Source organism: Apaloderma vittatum, unplaced genomic scaffold (genome assembly GCF_000703405.1).
Source record: "Apaloderma vittatum isolate BGI_N311 unplaced genomic scaffold, ASM70340v1 scaffold1017, whole genome shotgun sequence".
Taxonomy (NCBI): Eukaryota; Metazoa; Chordata; class Aves; order Trogoniformes; family Trogonidae; genus Apaloderma; species Apaloderma vittatum.
The window spans coordinates 1-14,179 of NW_009725442.1; the positions used below are offsets into that span (position 1 = coordinate 1).

Sequence of the window (14,179 nt, forward strand, 5' to 3'; positions counted from 1 at the left end):
GCCTACAATGGAAGATCCCATCCCCTGTGCACGGTGCCACGGGGATCACGGTGAGGCTCAGGTCTTCATGTAATCTCTTCCATCACAGCGTGCTGTGCAGGAGCCCTAAGGGCAGTTGTTCCAGCACCTTTGGGTCCCTGCACACCATCCCCTGCTGCGCTGCTGTAGGATCTGCACCCGCTGGGCTCGGCCCACAGGCCTCCGTGGGGGCTGGTCCTGGGCACCTGTGCGTGGGTCTCCGCAGCAGTGAGCTCGAGTTGCCTCGGGCTGCACAAGGAAGGTACTTGGCACGAATAGAGGCACAACCTGGTTCTAGATTAGGTAGAATACTTAACTCTTGCTGGTTTTTAATTTGACAAATCACCCTTTGTTTTGTATATACTACTTACTGCAATCTGTCCTGCTGGAAGACATTCCTCTCTTGTCTCTTCTACCGTCAAATCTGTCACCGGCAATTTCTCTTTTTCTGAATGCTCCTGCTTTGCAAATGGCTCTCCCTTGGGAGTGACTGCTTTGATGCTGTGAAACTCTCTGTCCTGTGACAGAGATTCTTCTACTGTCCTCTGCACCTCAGATATTTCTTCACGGTCTTCTAGAACTGCTTCTTCATATGCCTGCCACTGGCTTTCTTCTTGCATTACATCTACATTTTCACATCCTTCTGTGCTTTGTTTCCTTGCAGAATGTATTTCATTTCTCTCTGAACATTCCTGTAAAATGCTCTCTTCAACTCCCGTTTGGCCCTGAATGCTCTCTGCACTTTCCTGGAGCTGGAGGCCATCCTCCTTTTGTTCTCTGTTTTCAAAGGACTGTTCAAGCAAAATGGTGTCCTGGCCTACAACATTCCCTTCTGTAACAACTTCCTTCACTTCTGACTCAATTCCTTGTACTGCTGTAACTATAGTTGCTGTCCCAGTTCTTTCACTAACCAGCTGTGCTACATCTGCTGACTTGACTCGTTCAACTACTTCATGAAGAACTTTCTGCGTCTGTTTGTCTAATTCTTTCAAATTTTGTTCAGTGGCCTCTACTTCTTGTACAGGTGTAACTTCCTCTGTAGTATCTGGGGTTTCTAACAACTGTGAAACTGCAGAAACCATCTCAGTTGTCTCCTCAGCAAGGGACACTTCCATTGCTTCTTCAGTGCAGGAAGCTTCTGCTGTCTCCTCCAGAGCTGTCACTGCTTCTGAGGTTAGCTCTAGCTCACTTGCCGTGGTGTCATCACTTACTTCCTGTCTGGTCTCTGGAACTGTCGTAGCAGCTACCACTGCTTCTTCCACAGTAACGTCAGAATCAAATGTTTTCTCAGTTTCTTTCTCTTCCTCTTCTTTTGCCTGCTCAATGCACTCTGTCAGAGCAGCAGATATCCAAGATGGTGACCTCTCTTCAATACTGGTAACTGCCCTTTCCCCTTCTACAACGGTGACAGTAACAGCATGTACCAGCCCTTCCTGTGCTTGCTCAATTCTTAGAGTCTCCTCTAATTTTTCTTTCTCTTCCTCTGAGGTTCGGTCTCTCATGGCTTCAGCATCTTTTGCTTGTTGGGCTTCGGTTTTCTCCTGCTCTGCTGCTTCATATTCAGATAAAGGAACAACGGCTGGAATATCTGAATCTTCTTCCGTTGTTTCTGCCATGTCTTCTCTTGCTTGTTTAAGATGAGTTGGTTCTGGCTTTCCATCTGACTTTTTCTTCCTACGCCCAGGCATCAGTTTTCTAAATGAAACCCACGATTCATCTTTTCCAGCCTCGCCATCCGATGTCGAATGCTCCACGCTAGAGCCCACGACAGCGTCCTCAGTTTTCTCTTCCATTCTGGTTTTAGATCTCCTTCTTGGAGTGACTAACCTTTTAAAGGATTCCCATGTTGAAATACCTTCACCTTCAGATGGGCTCCCAGTTTGTTCTGGTGAAGAATTCCCTTGTCCTTGATCACTCTCCTGAGAACTACTAAGAATTGCATCCGTTGCCATTTCTTTGCTCTGTCCAGATTCTTCTAGTTTTTGGCTTACTTGACCAAGCTTATTTTCAGTTTCTTCATCAGAGGATGATGATTTCCTAGCTCTTTTCTTTGAAGAACCTACACATATAAAAGCTTCCCAGGACACCGAGGTGTCAACCTTTCTCTTTGGCTCATCTGTGGTTTTCTCTGGTTTCTGGTCCATCCCATTTTCTTTTACTTCTCCCTGACTTTCAGCAGCAGCATTTTCAATTGCACATACTGCAACACTCTTGGTCTTATCAATTTCTTCTTCTTTATCACTTTCAGAAGGTCTTCTAACACGTTTCTTGGGAGTTACCATCTTTTTAAATGATGCCCAGGGTGTAACACTTTCTCTTTTCCTCTCCACGTCTGAAATGGCAGAATCTTCATTTTCAGTGACCTGCATTCCCTCTACAGCTTTTTCCAAAGCAGGAATTTCATTCATCTCCTCAGGAGAAGAAGCAGAACTCTCCCCTTTTTGTTCCTCTGGGCTATCTGGGGAATCTGATAAGTGCTGAATTGTTTCACCCTGTTCCCCTGACTTAGATTCTTCTCTTTTACATTTATGTTTCTTTCCAGAGAGTTTCTTTAATCCAGTACCTGTAAAGAGTTTCTTTAAAGGGCTGCCTTGCAGTTTAGTCTTTTCTTGAGAAGACAACAGTTCAGCTTCATTTGTGATACCTTCGGGAGGCCTCTTTCCAGCTGCCTCTTCAGGACTTATTTCTGTGGTTATTTCATCTAGTTTGGTAGTATCAGTCATAAATAGATCTGTTTTGCTCTGTAGTCCTTCATCAGCAGGTTTGATTGAACATGGATCATCCTCTGTGTCAGCTGAATGTTCAGAAGTAGAGAAGGACTTCAGTCCAGGAGCACCTGGAATCAGTTTTGTCTCAGGTTCTCCGCTTTCCTTCTGCTCTGGGGTTCTATCTGGAGCTTCTCCTTGCGTGATGTCTTCTGTTGTGGGTGACACTTTCAGGTCTGCTTCCTCTGCTTTTTCATGCAATGCTTCTTTCCCCAGTGGAATAGGTTGATGTCCTTCTCTTTCTTCAGATTTTTTAAGCTGTTCACTTGACATTTCAGTTGCCAAAGTTTCTCCCTCAAGTTTCTCTTCAGAGGGTATTTCAGTTCTGTCATCTAGTTTACACTTCGCCATTGACTCCAGCTTCTCTTTCACAGGTGGGACTTCAGAGGATGTTTTCAATTCTCTATTCTCACTGTCAGTGTCAACAGGTACCACTGACATTTTCAGCAGTTTCTCCGTCACATCACTTTCTTTCTCTCCTTTTTTAGTTTTTTCTTCCTTCTCACCAAGATCTCCTGAGACTTCCACTGGTTTAATTTCTTGCTCATTTTCCTCAGCTTTTTTCTCCACATTTTCTTTAACAACTGCTGCTGCATCCTCTTTTGGTGCCTGCTCATCAAGTTTCATTAGCTCTTCCTTCTCATTTGCTTCAATGCCTGTGGCTGCCACAGGCTTTTTTGTCTCTTGCTTTTCACCTTCACTTTCATCCTTCTCAGGTACTTCGATAGCTACTGCCGTCACATTCCTCTCTTCATCTTGCTTTTCCAACTTGGATTGTTCCACCTTTTCATCAGTTTCAGTTGTTATAGTTGTCCCTTCTTTTTCCTGCTCCTCCTCTTTTGTAGGAGACTGTAGTTCATCATCTTTAGGCTTCCTAAAACTCTTCTTTTTTCTAAATCCAGTCCATCCCTGAGTAAAAAATTTTCTGAATGACGATGCGTTGTCAGTGGCTACAGCAGCTGACTGAGAACAAATCTCATTTGTTTCTGGTGGTTTAGGAGTTTCACCTTCTGTTTTGTCATTTTTCTGTGTGTCTTTAGTGTTGTCTTCTGCAGAGAATGCATCCTCAGGCTTCACTATTTCTTCTGAGCTGACTTCTTTTTGATCATCACCTCCTTCAGAGGCTTGTGTTTCCTTTTTTACAGTAAGCAGCTGCACTGGCTCTGATTTTCCCGTCTTTTCCTTCTTCACCGTGAATCTGAAGCCAACAAATTTAAAAACCTTTTTAAAACCCAGATCATAAGACTGTGGCTCAGATGTGTGGTCTTCTGTGTCTTCTTCCAAAGAAGGCAATGGTTTAACTGTATGAGCATCCTCTTCCTCAGCATCTGCACCATCCTTGGTGGTTGAGTCATGTGGACTTGTCTCCATGGTTTCAGTGTCTTCCTTCAAAGTTACACTGGAATGTTCTGTTTGTCCAACTGTTTAAACAACAATCAAAACACTCCAGTTAGTTTCCTTCTCCATTTAATGTTATATTATACCTTCATATAAATACACTTTTTTTTTTCATTTTTAGCAAACTTTCAAACCCACACTTGTTCTATGATATGTGTATCTCTTCTATGTGGTACTATTACTTTTCCAAGGACTAGTTTTTGTTCTAAGACTACTACAATTCCTTTCCTTCCTCATTTTGTTGCATGCACCTTTGCAAAGTTTATTTGCAAATACACTTTTTAAGCTTATATTCTCCAGTTCTTTCCTTCTTTTTTCAGTTCTTCTGGTGAGGTCCTGCATTTTTTTTACTTTAAGGCAAACTTACGCAAGACAAACAAATTATTTATATCCTATCATTACTCAAAAGAATAAACAGAACAATATATGTAATTATCTCTGAAAGAAAGTTCAGTATCCTTTCTATGCAGAGACCTGTCATGGGGAAAAAAAAAATCCCAAAGAACAATCAACCAAAAAACTCCTGTGTTGACCTAAGGGAATGACAAGAAAATAAAAGCTTATTTTACAACTCTGTCCCAGAAGAATAGTAAGATGTGAAAATGCTCATGGTAAATGCCCTGGTTTTCCAAGAACTTGTAACCCCTAAAACAGTTACATTACAACATACTTGTTTTACAAGATCATGAATCTTGGAATTCTCCCATACATCACATCACCACTACAGCCAGACAAGCCTCATCTACAGCAATTCCACATCGCTTAAAATTAATGAGGTCGTTTCTGTGCAAGCAGGTAGAATCTTACTCTCCACTGTTCACAAGTCAGTGTTTGCATTATCTCCTTCTTGAGCACCGTTTGAGTTTTTCTTTCGGGACACTGGCAACCACCCTCCCAATCTGGGACAATTTAAGTATTATTGCTCCCTCTGGCCCTGAGCTGCCCAAGTTCACAAGCCAGCATATATATTAACCTCCTGCCATGCAGCAGTTAAGAAGTGAGCACACGTTCTCTTCAGAGCATGAAATCACAAGCTCTCTGTGACCCAGACGAGTAACTTTGGAGGAAAAAGGTGGAAAAGAACAAGGATACCAAGCCTTTAAGCTCTGCCATTTAAACACAAAATTCATAGAATCGTAGAATCATTCAGGTTGGAAAAGGCCCTTGGGATCATCAAGTCCAACCATTAACCCTACTTTACAAAGCTCACCCCTAAACCAAATCCTCCAACATCACATTTAAACTAAATTGTGTAGTTAGAACCACTGTTACCTATTACAAGTATTTTAAAAATTGTAATAACTGTTGGATGAACACAAACGAGGATGAACAGAACAAGTGAAGATAAAATCTATGGGATGCTGAGGACACCAAAAGATTCATGTGCTTGGATACTGCCAGGATTTCAGTTTAACATTGTTCTTGACCCTGGATTTTGTACAACATGTGAAAGTGCAAGGCCATGAGGGAATGTACTTTTCTCTCTGTCCAAACTTGTTGGAATGCTAAGATGACAACATGAACAAAATAATTAACAATGTTAAACAGCAACATCCTGTGAGAATGCACAGCCCCTTTCTTTTAAGTTGCACATGTGCTACTTCAATACTCAAGGTCATGACGGAGACAGCTTTCGAAAGTACATGCATCACTGAATTCCTCAAAGTCATTTAGTTTTTATTTGCTCCATCTTTAAGTTGGCTCTAACTCTGCAGCTGGCCCAGCTTTGCACAGGGCTTGGACCACCTCAATCTCCAGAGTTCCCTTCCAGCCTAGATGCTTCTTTGATTCTGCTTGCCTACACCCCCTTTGGGAAGAACTGCATCTTCATAAGCACATGGACAATGTGGTCTAGGTAAGGCTGAAACATAACTAAATAATAAGCAAAACTAAATCTATGAGTATACTGGCTTCTAACAGTTACGCAGAGGACCAATTACGTTTCTGTTCACTACTAGCAGCCTACTGGTGGTTGTTTCTCAGTCAACATAAGCAAAGCTTGCTGTTTTTCCCTTCATCTAAGGGTTTAAAATTATTTACTTCAATTGTTAACTCCTAAGTAGTTTAGAAGTCTGAACTCTGATAACGCCTTAACTCCCTGAACATTTTAACAGAGAGATGTTCACACTGGGTAATTTGTGAGGGAGCAGGGTAAAAGAAATAGATGTTTTTCTGAAAAAGCCGTGACTGTTACTGCATTAGTAAACTCCTCCTGCAAACACAAGAACACTCTCTGTGAGAACTCTTCAGGCTGTGGTAGGTTGGGGAATGGAAATAAGATTATAAGTACAGCTAAAAGCAGCAATAACACATTTGAACTCACTTTTAAGATGGTTACCAAAGAAAAACGGATGTGCTTGCTTGATTAATATTTTTGGACTCTTATGAATCAAGCATTATGTAGTTGTATGCTGAGACTATAGAAGGATAAAAGCTAAGAACTGCTTTTGTACCCACATTCATTTATTCCTAGGTCCAGAAATAAATTCCTTGTATTTTCTGCCAAGCTGCAATTTAACAGAAAGCTTATCATGGCATAATAGGAATTCACAAACTTAGAGACATTTCTTCAAACACTAGGATACATACCACATATTTTATAATTATTTTAACAGGTACTTTAATTTTATCTGCTGGAGGGTAGGAAGGCCTTGCAGAGGGATCTGGAAAGGCTAGACCCATGGACTGAGGCCAGCCGTAGAAGGTTCAACAAGATCAAGTGCCAGGTCCTGCCCTTGGGTCACAACAACCCCTGACAGCACTACAGGCTTGGAGCAGAGTGGCTGGAAAGTTGCCTGGCAGAAGAGGACCTGGAGGCGTTGGTCAACAGCTGTCTGAACGTGAGCCAGCAGTGTGCCCAGGTGGCCAAGAAGGCCAACAGTATCCTGGCCTGTATCAGGAACAGTGTGGCCAGCAGGACCAGGAAAGCAATCATTTCCCTGTACTTGGCACTGGTGAGGCTGCATCTTGAATCTCGTGTTCAGTTTTGGGCCCCCCCTACAGGGACACTGAGGCGCTGGAGCGTGTCCAGAGAAGGGCAACGAAGCTGGTGAAAGGACTCGAGTACAAGTGTTATGAGGAGGAGCTGAGGGAACTGGGGTTGTTTAGCCTGGAGAAAAGGAGGCTGAGGGGAGACCTTATCACTCTCTGTAACTATCTGAAAAGACACTGTAGCGAGGTGGAGGTCAGTCTCTTCTCCCAAGTTACTAGCAATAGGACAGGAGGAAACATCCTCAAGTTGCACCAGGGGAGATTTAGATTGGATACTAGGAAAAATTTCTCTACTGAAAGAGTGCTGAGACATTGGAACAGGCTGCCCGGGGAAGTTGTGGAGTCACTATACCTGGCGGTGTTAAAAAAACCATGTAGACATGGCACTTCAGGACACAGTTTAATGGTCATGGTAGTGCTGAGGTGACAGTGGAACTTGATGATCTTAGAGTTCTTTTCCAGCCTTAATGACTCCATATATTCTTCAGTTTGCCTATGCCAGAAGTAATTTTTCAGGCTGAATTGGAAAACACTGATCATTTAACATTAAATAAAAATTTGTTCATCAGCCAGACCTCTTAACACTCCTGGTGAAAACAAGATCTACTGAGTCTCCCTTCTGTTCTTCCTCAGTCCTGTATTAATGCCAATGTACTTTCTTTTAAACACATGGAAATGTCTGTCTGTCTAGCATGACTTAAATAAAGGTAGAACAAAAAATGGGGCTAAGAGCCAGTGGAGAATACTGGGATTAAGTGGGAAAGACCAGAATCAAGAGGTCAGTACGAGAGGTCAAAAGGCACTTGTGACTCAATGCAGGCAACTGGTGGGCAGCTAGAGACACAGCTTTCTAAGGGTTCCCCCTCCTCTCACAAATACTCTCTGGAAATGTGTACCTACCGTTCTGAAAATCCTGAGGTTTCAAAAAAATTACAAGACGTTTATAGGAGCAGTTGAGGCTGCATTTATTTTGTTTCTTTATTCCCAGAACACAAATTTAGTGTTTAAGAGGAGTTTCAAGGTTTTACAGGTAAACAAGATTACTCTGTGAAGAGAGTGATTCAGAAAACGAATGGATGAAGTCTTCTATTTGCAAAGTGAGAGAGAAGATGTAAGACGAGTGTATAAAGGCATCTCTTCATATAAGTGATAAGCATTCTAAGTTTTTTTGCTTTTTTTTATAAAATGGTGTGTCCATAATGTTACATACCATAGACAGAATTGTGTAAAAGGGCCTCAGGAAAAAAGGCAAGCAGGGATATCAACTTCTACAACTGTGGCTGGCACCCTAGAGGAGGCAATTGTTGTATGGGCTCCTTGACAACCAAAGACCATCAATTGCATCATCAGGGACCAACAACTATGTCATTAAGGATCAACTGTGGCAGGTACCCTGGAGAAAAGCATAGCTTAGCAGAGACTTGATAGATGCCAGTTAAGAAGGACTCCACAAAGAAGAGAGATGCCTCTCCATCAGCCACAAGGTATCACCAGAGACCACCAAAGACCTCCAGAGAAGCCTTTCAGAGGTCCAGGCCATATGCATAATAACTATGTATATAGGATCATTAGTTCCTGGAAACAGAATGAATATGTATAATCTTTCTGGGTCCAGATACGGCAGGCATGATAGAGGCAAAAATTATCCCTCATGTATCCGGCACCGCATCAGAGAAACACCTGCTTTCTAATGCTAAACTGAGTGTTAGAGTTCCTCATGGACCAGATTTTGGTAACAATAACACCCTAAGACAAAGGCTTTGCAGGGGAAAAGTGCTGAGTAACGATTAGAAAAACTGCAGGTATGGGTACATATTACGACAGCAAACAGTCATAAAAATAGAGAACACAGAATTTAGAGGCATAATGACAGGCTTTCAAAACTGTCAGGCTGACAGTAATTAGGTCTTCCTGGTGAGTCTGGCAAACATGCTGCATTACTACCCTTCATTTAATAAATTGCAAAAGGAAAAACTAACAAAAAAATACTAACTGAACACATACTTTTAATCCCAATCTGAAAAGCCGCAACTACAGAACCACAGAATCATTAAAGTTGGAAGAGACTTCTAACTATGCTACACACATCACACTTCCATCACTCCCTCATAGCGCACGGTGAGTATACTTGTACACTTAGTCCAAGCCCTATCCCTTTAATTCCCCAACAAAAAACAGTTCACCTGCCCAGAAGGCATTTAATCCCCAAGGTAACACAGAGCTGGGATGTCAGCTGTTAAGTGGCCTGCTCCAGTAGCTCCCAGTCTCTGCTTTGTCTACTTCTTTCACATTTAAATCCCTGGAAGCATCTTTTAAACTGGATTTCTTATGCTCTTCCTCAGCATTTCAGGAGAGAGAGGCCACGAAGGAAACAGGCCTCCATGCTGCCAGGAGGCCGCCACTGTTGTGTGACAAGGCTGCAGTGCAATTATATATATATTCGAGTAGTACTTTCACAAGATATACCCCAAAGGGCATTTTTATTTTCAGTGGGGCACCAAAGAAACAGAAGACCCAAGAAGTCAGCTGAACTTTACGTTTAGCAGTTGGATTCTTTAATGACGTTTTTATTAATAACATTCTTCGTGCACTAGTGCACTTTTGAATGCAAAGCAAGCCGCAAGTGACTCCTCTTCAAAAGCTTTGGAACTTATTTACACAAGGTACTGTCGTCCGTGAGTGCTGTAGCATGTCACTACTACAGGTATTTTGGCACGACAACTAGCACTTTCTGAATTAATTCACTGAATTTGAAAGCATTTTTAAGAAACACAGGACAGCCTCATCAAAATACCTACCAGAAGAAGAAGAAAAAAATTTATTAAAACACTGCTAAGAATACAGTTCCTGTAGGTCTGTCCTGAGCAGGGCTGCACTTCGTCAGCTATGTGCTAGTCAAGGAAAATAATGCAATAAAAATATATCCAGAGGCAGCAATAAAAATCAAAGGTGATATCATAAAATTGATCCACTTTGCTATTTAAATCCACTGTGGTTAAGAACTAGGGCTGAGATTCTACTTTAACCACTTATGTACCAGTTAAGCTTTCAAACATTTTTAATTGAATCAAGGTGTTGCGTGTGTTTTAGTAACTGCAAATGTTTTGTTTCATTCTGAAACAGATGCGATTGATGGTGTCAGGGAATCAAAAGCACTGATTTCACAATTTTGTAGGTAGCTGAGTCCGTGGCAAGAATTTATTTCTGTCTTAATCGGAAGCACACTGATCAGATGTTAGAAAAAACTAGTACTTTCAGAATGACTGCATTCCCATCTCATCCCATTAAAAGTGAAATTAATAAATAACACTTCTCTTTTAGTAAGCTGACAGACACTGCTGGCAGTGCAACTTAACTGCTCCCACTGTCTCATCTGTCTCTAGAATTAAAAATGTGCTTCTCCACTGGTAGTTGCCAGAGAGTTTATTAAAAGAAAAAAAAAGGGAAAAAAGCACTCAGACTGGAAGAGTTAAATCCACATCACTTCATGTGCTTGCAGTCAACCATGTCAACATCTGGAGCTGGTTGACTTTTCCCCCTAAGGATTTGCAGCACAGCATTGGATTTTTTCCATGAATTCCCTACATTCTCCATCTCTCAGATGGATGTCACACACACCCAGGCACCCGCCTTGCAAACTCCATTGGCCACCAAAAGGCTCCAGAGGACTTTGTGCTGTTTCCATTTTTTCAGTGCTTAAGGCCGAATCATGCTTTTGGTCACATACTCTATATTCTCGGTAGGTTTGCATGAGCGTAAGTGGATGCTGAAGCCGTAAGGCTGAAGGGGTATTTTACAATCATTTGCCTTCATTGCATCTAGATTTTCTATGAATACAACTTGCAGAAAAACATCTACCGCTCTAAAACTCACGTGACACTGAAACATGAGAAGGCAACTTAAAAAAATTTAATTTGAACCGAGTGTCCATGATATACCAAGCTTGTATTTACTAAATGCAGTTTTCCCTTAACCGCACAATTCTTTGAATTATTATTAGAAATATTTAAAGACAAAGTCAAGAAAGGGTAAAAACTGATAAGGATGGAGAAGCAGTAATTTAAAAAAAAAAGCCAGTCTGAAATTATAATATTTATGAAAAACCTGCCCTGAACAGATTTATTTAGAGCAGATATTTTGAATTATTAGTGAAATTGAATACTTCAGCTCATTGCAGAGCGTAAGAATTGAACATTATACCACAAACAGTGATTCTTTTAACCACATTTTGTGAGGTTGGGCTTAAGAAATGAAACAAATACACCATCCACTTTGCAGTAACAAAATCATATGGAGACACATCCAGGTGTTACCCTTCCAACAACTGGTGCTTTTGTGGGGGGTTTTTTAACTGCAGTGTTTAAAGTCTGTGACACCGCTGCTTCTTGGAAACATTTCACAAATTCTTCCTTCCTTTCCATACTATTCACAGTATTTTTTTCTATGTTAATTGTGAAAAGGGCGTCTTTGAGCATAATTAATTAAGGAGGGATGATTTACAGAGATTTTTGCATACTAAATTTCACAGTGTATACAGGCAATTCATGAGCTTTCTAACCACATTGTTCCTCCAACACTTGAGCAAAACCATTAAGTTCAGTTTTCAGTTCTCTGGTACCTGGATGGCAACTGAAGGGTTAAATTTTAAAAATATCACATGCTTTTGTGTCCTTTTTTAAAAACTGAAGAAAGTTGCAAAATAGCTGTAATTTTTCATGGCTTAGAACTCCTTAGGAAAGCAAAAGCAACATCCCCAGAAAAGGACATCCTACATAACCTCATATGAAAGAAACTTAAAATAAGGCACAATCATTTCCGCTGTGATGCTAAAACATTCCTCAAAAACCTTTATTTTTAGAAGATTTTGCTTTAGCTGTACTTCTCTGCTCCAACCTAGAGACCAAATTCCCAAATTTCAGCAAGGGAGGTTATCTATTTCATTCATTCAAGATTTTAAGATCTCTCTTCTTTCATTTCAGTGCTTCAAGAAACAACACTAAAAAAATAAATCAATCAATCAAAAACCAGCAAAGGTGTCCTAAATGCTTGTGTTTGCTTGTTGTTAAACTGGAAGGGTCATTAGCCATGGCTTAGATATACAGTTACTGTAGTTAAAGATTCTTCACTAAATGAACTCACAATAATAAACTTCTCTCAAACCAGCCCAGCTGTTCTGCTTGGGAACCAAACCATGCTACAAACATTCATGAAATTTCACGGTTACCCACACTGTCCATGTCTCACATTCAGTAACTCGGTTCCACTTTTTAAAACAAAATGTATTCATCGAGAATAAGACAGATACAACACTAGCACTCAGGAATTTGGGGGGAGGGGACGACAACCACACACACAAACCGAAAAAAAAAAACCAACAAAAACAATCCACCCAAACCAACAACTGGCTGTCCTAGGAACAAGTATGGCATAAGCAGCAAAGATCAGGAAGTGTCGAGACATTAAGAACCCCAACAATTATTGAAAACTCACAATCAAAAACAGATTGAAATTTTTCTTTACTAGAACAACTCACAGACAACATCAGACAAACTCACCCTAAAGGAAATGTAGCTGCATCCCCACAAATAAGACACATAATATCTTAAGACACTCCCCTATACCAGTAAGAGGTACTCTGTCCCTTCAAAGAAATGGTAGTTTGTTCTACAAGCTAGACGCTGTGCTTGCGAAACATACCATAGAAGCAGTTATGCCTCAGTGAAAATCCGAGTTTCCACAAGAATTATTAAATAAGGAAAACCTCAAACCATCAAACTGTGCAGCCCTATAAAGGGACTACTTTTGAAAAACAGTTTAACCTTTAATTACTAACAATAAAAGGAAATAAAAAAAATACAGAACCCTTGAGGAAAAAGACTCAGCATGTGATATGCTCGTTAAATATCCCGTTTAATGAAAACCCTATTGTAAACAGCGGTAGGATATCTCCTCCCCTACTAACTGATTCAAACCACGTACAGTCCTCCCCAGGGTCAGCTCCAAAGGGAGACGGACTTCTACAGGCTTTGCTGTCAATATGTATTGTAAAGCTGAAGTACTGTGCCTGAATAAACCCCCACTATTCGTTAAACGCATTCACAAATAAAACGGAAGCAACTAATTATTAATGCAATTAAATAAAAAAATTCCTAGGTTGCTAAAGAAAAATCATCAATTCGTGAGAACTTCCGATGCAAATTAGTTATCTTCAAGGAGAAAAGAAGAAAAAAGAAGTAGTGGGTTTTGTTTATTTAAATTTCACTGTTACTTTGTTTCCCACAGAGAAACACAAGTCTGCGCAAAACCAGCTGCAAGATAATGTCTTTCCCCTTTTATTCTTTGCTCCTCCAAATACCATTATCTTTTCGGAAAGCTGCATTAGTTTACAGTGTTATCTCTCACACTTTAGTAGCTCGTACTTTCTTAAATAAGAAGTACTGAGTTCAATGCACACAGCACCGTTTTTGATACCACAGGCTGGGACACACCCCCCACCCCAGCCAGAGTGTTAATCTTTGCTGGATCTTGCCTCATTAAAATTAAAACAGCTACAGAACAACAGCTTCATTTCTCTTATAAGTTGTAGAACGGTTTTCATAAATGCTGTTAACTTCTACACTTCCTTCGGCTTCACCAAGTTTAGCCCTGAGGATCTTTTACTACATTATTGCTTGACTAATACAAAACCGAACCATCAGCGCAGCCACCGTCTTTTCTTTCTGTTCCCGAATTTCGAATACTATATTATACCCTAGTACTGCAGGAAAAAAACAAACAAACAAACAAACAACTAGTCAACACCTTCGACTTTATAAAAGCCGTGTGATACAAGTACCACACCAAACGTCCGCCTGAGACAAGAAAAGTGAAGATTCCAGCAACCTTCGCTTGGGAGACGGTTCTTGCTTCACTGTGACAGAAATCTTCCAGCCAGATCCCTTCACCCTCGACGCGGCGTCGGGAAATCACAGAATCACAGGGGTTGGAAGGGATCTCAGAAGATCATC

General features: G+C 40.9%; 1 protein-coding gene across 1 annotated transcript; it reads right to left on the bottom strand.

The window, feature by feature from the left end:
- Window positions 1–389: 389 nt before the first annotated feature.
- AKAP12 (A kinase (PRKA) anchor protein 12) lies at window positions 390–4,202 on the bottom strand (the record flags this gene model as incomplete). Its single annotated transcript, XM_009872887.1, has 1 exon — window positions 390–4,202. A coding segment is annotated over exon 1 (3,765 nt), but the record flags the coding sequence as incomplete, so codon positions are not given.
- Window positions 4,203–14,179: the final 9,977 nt, after the last annotated feature.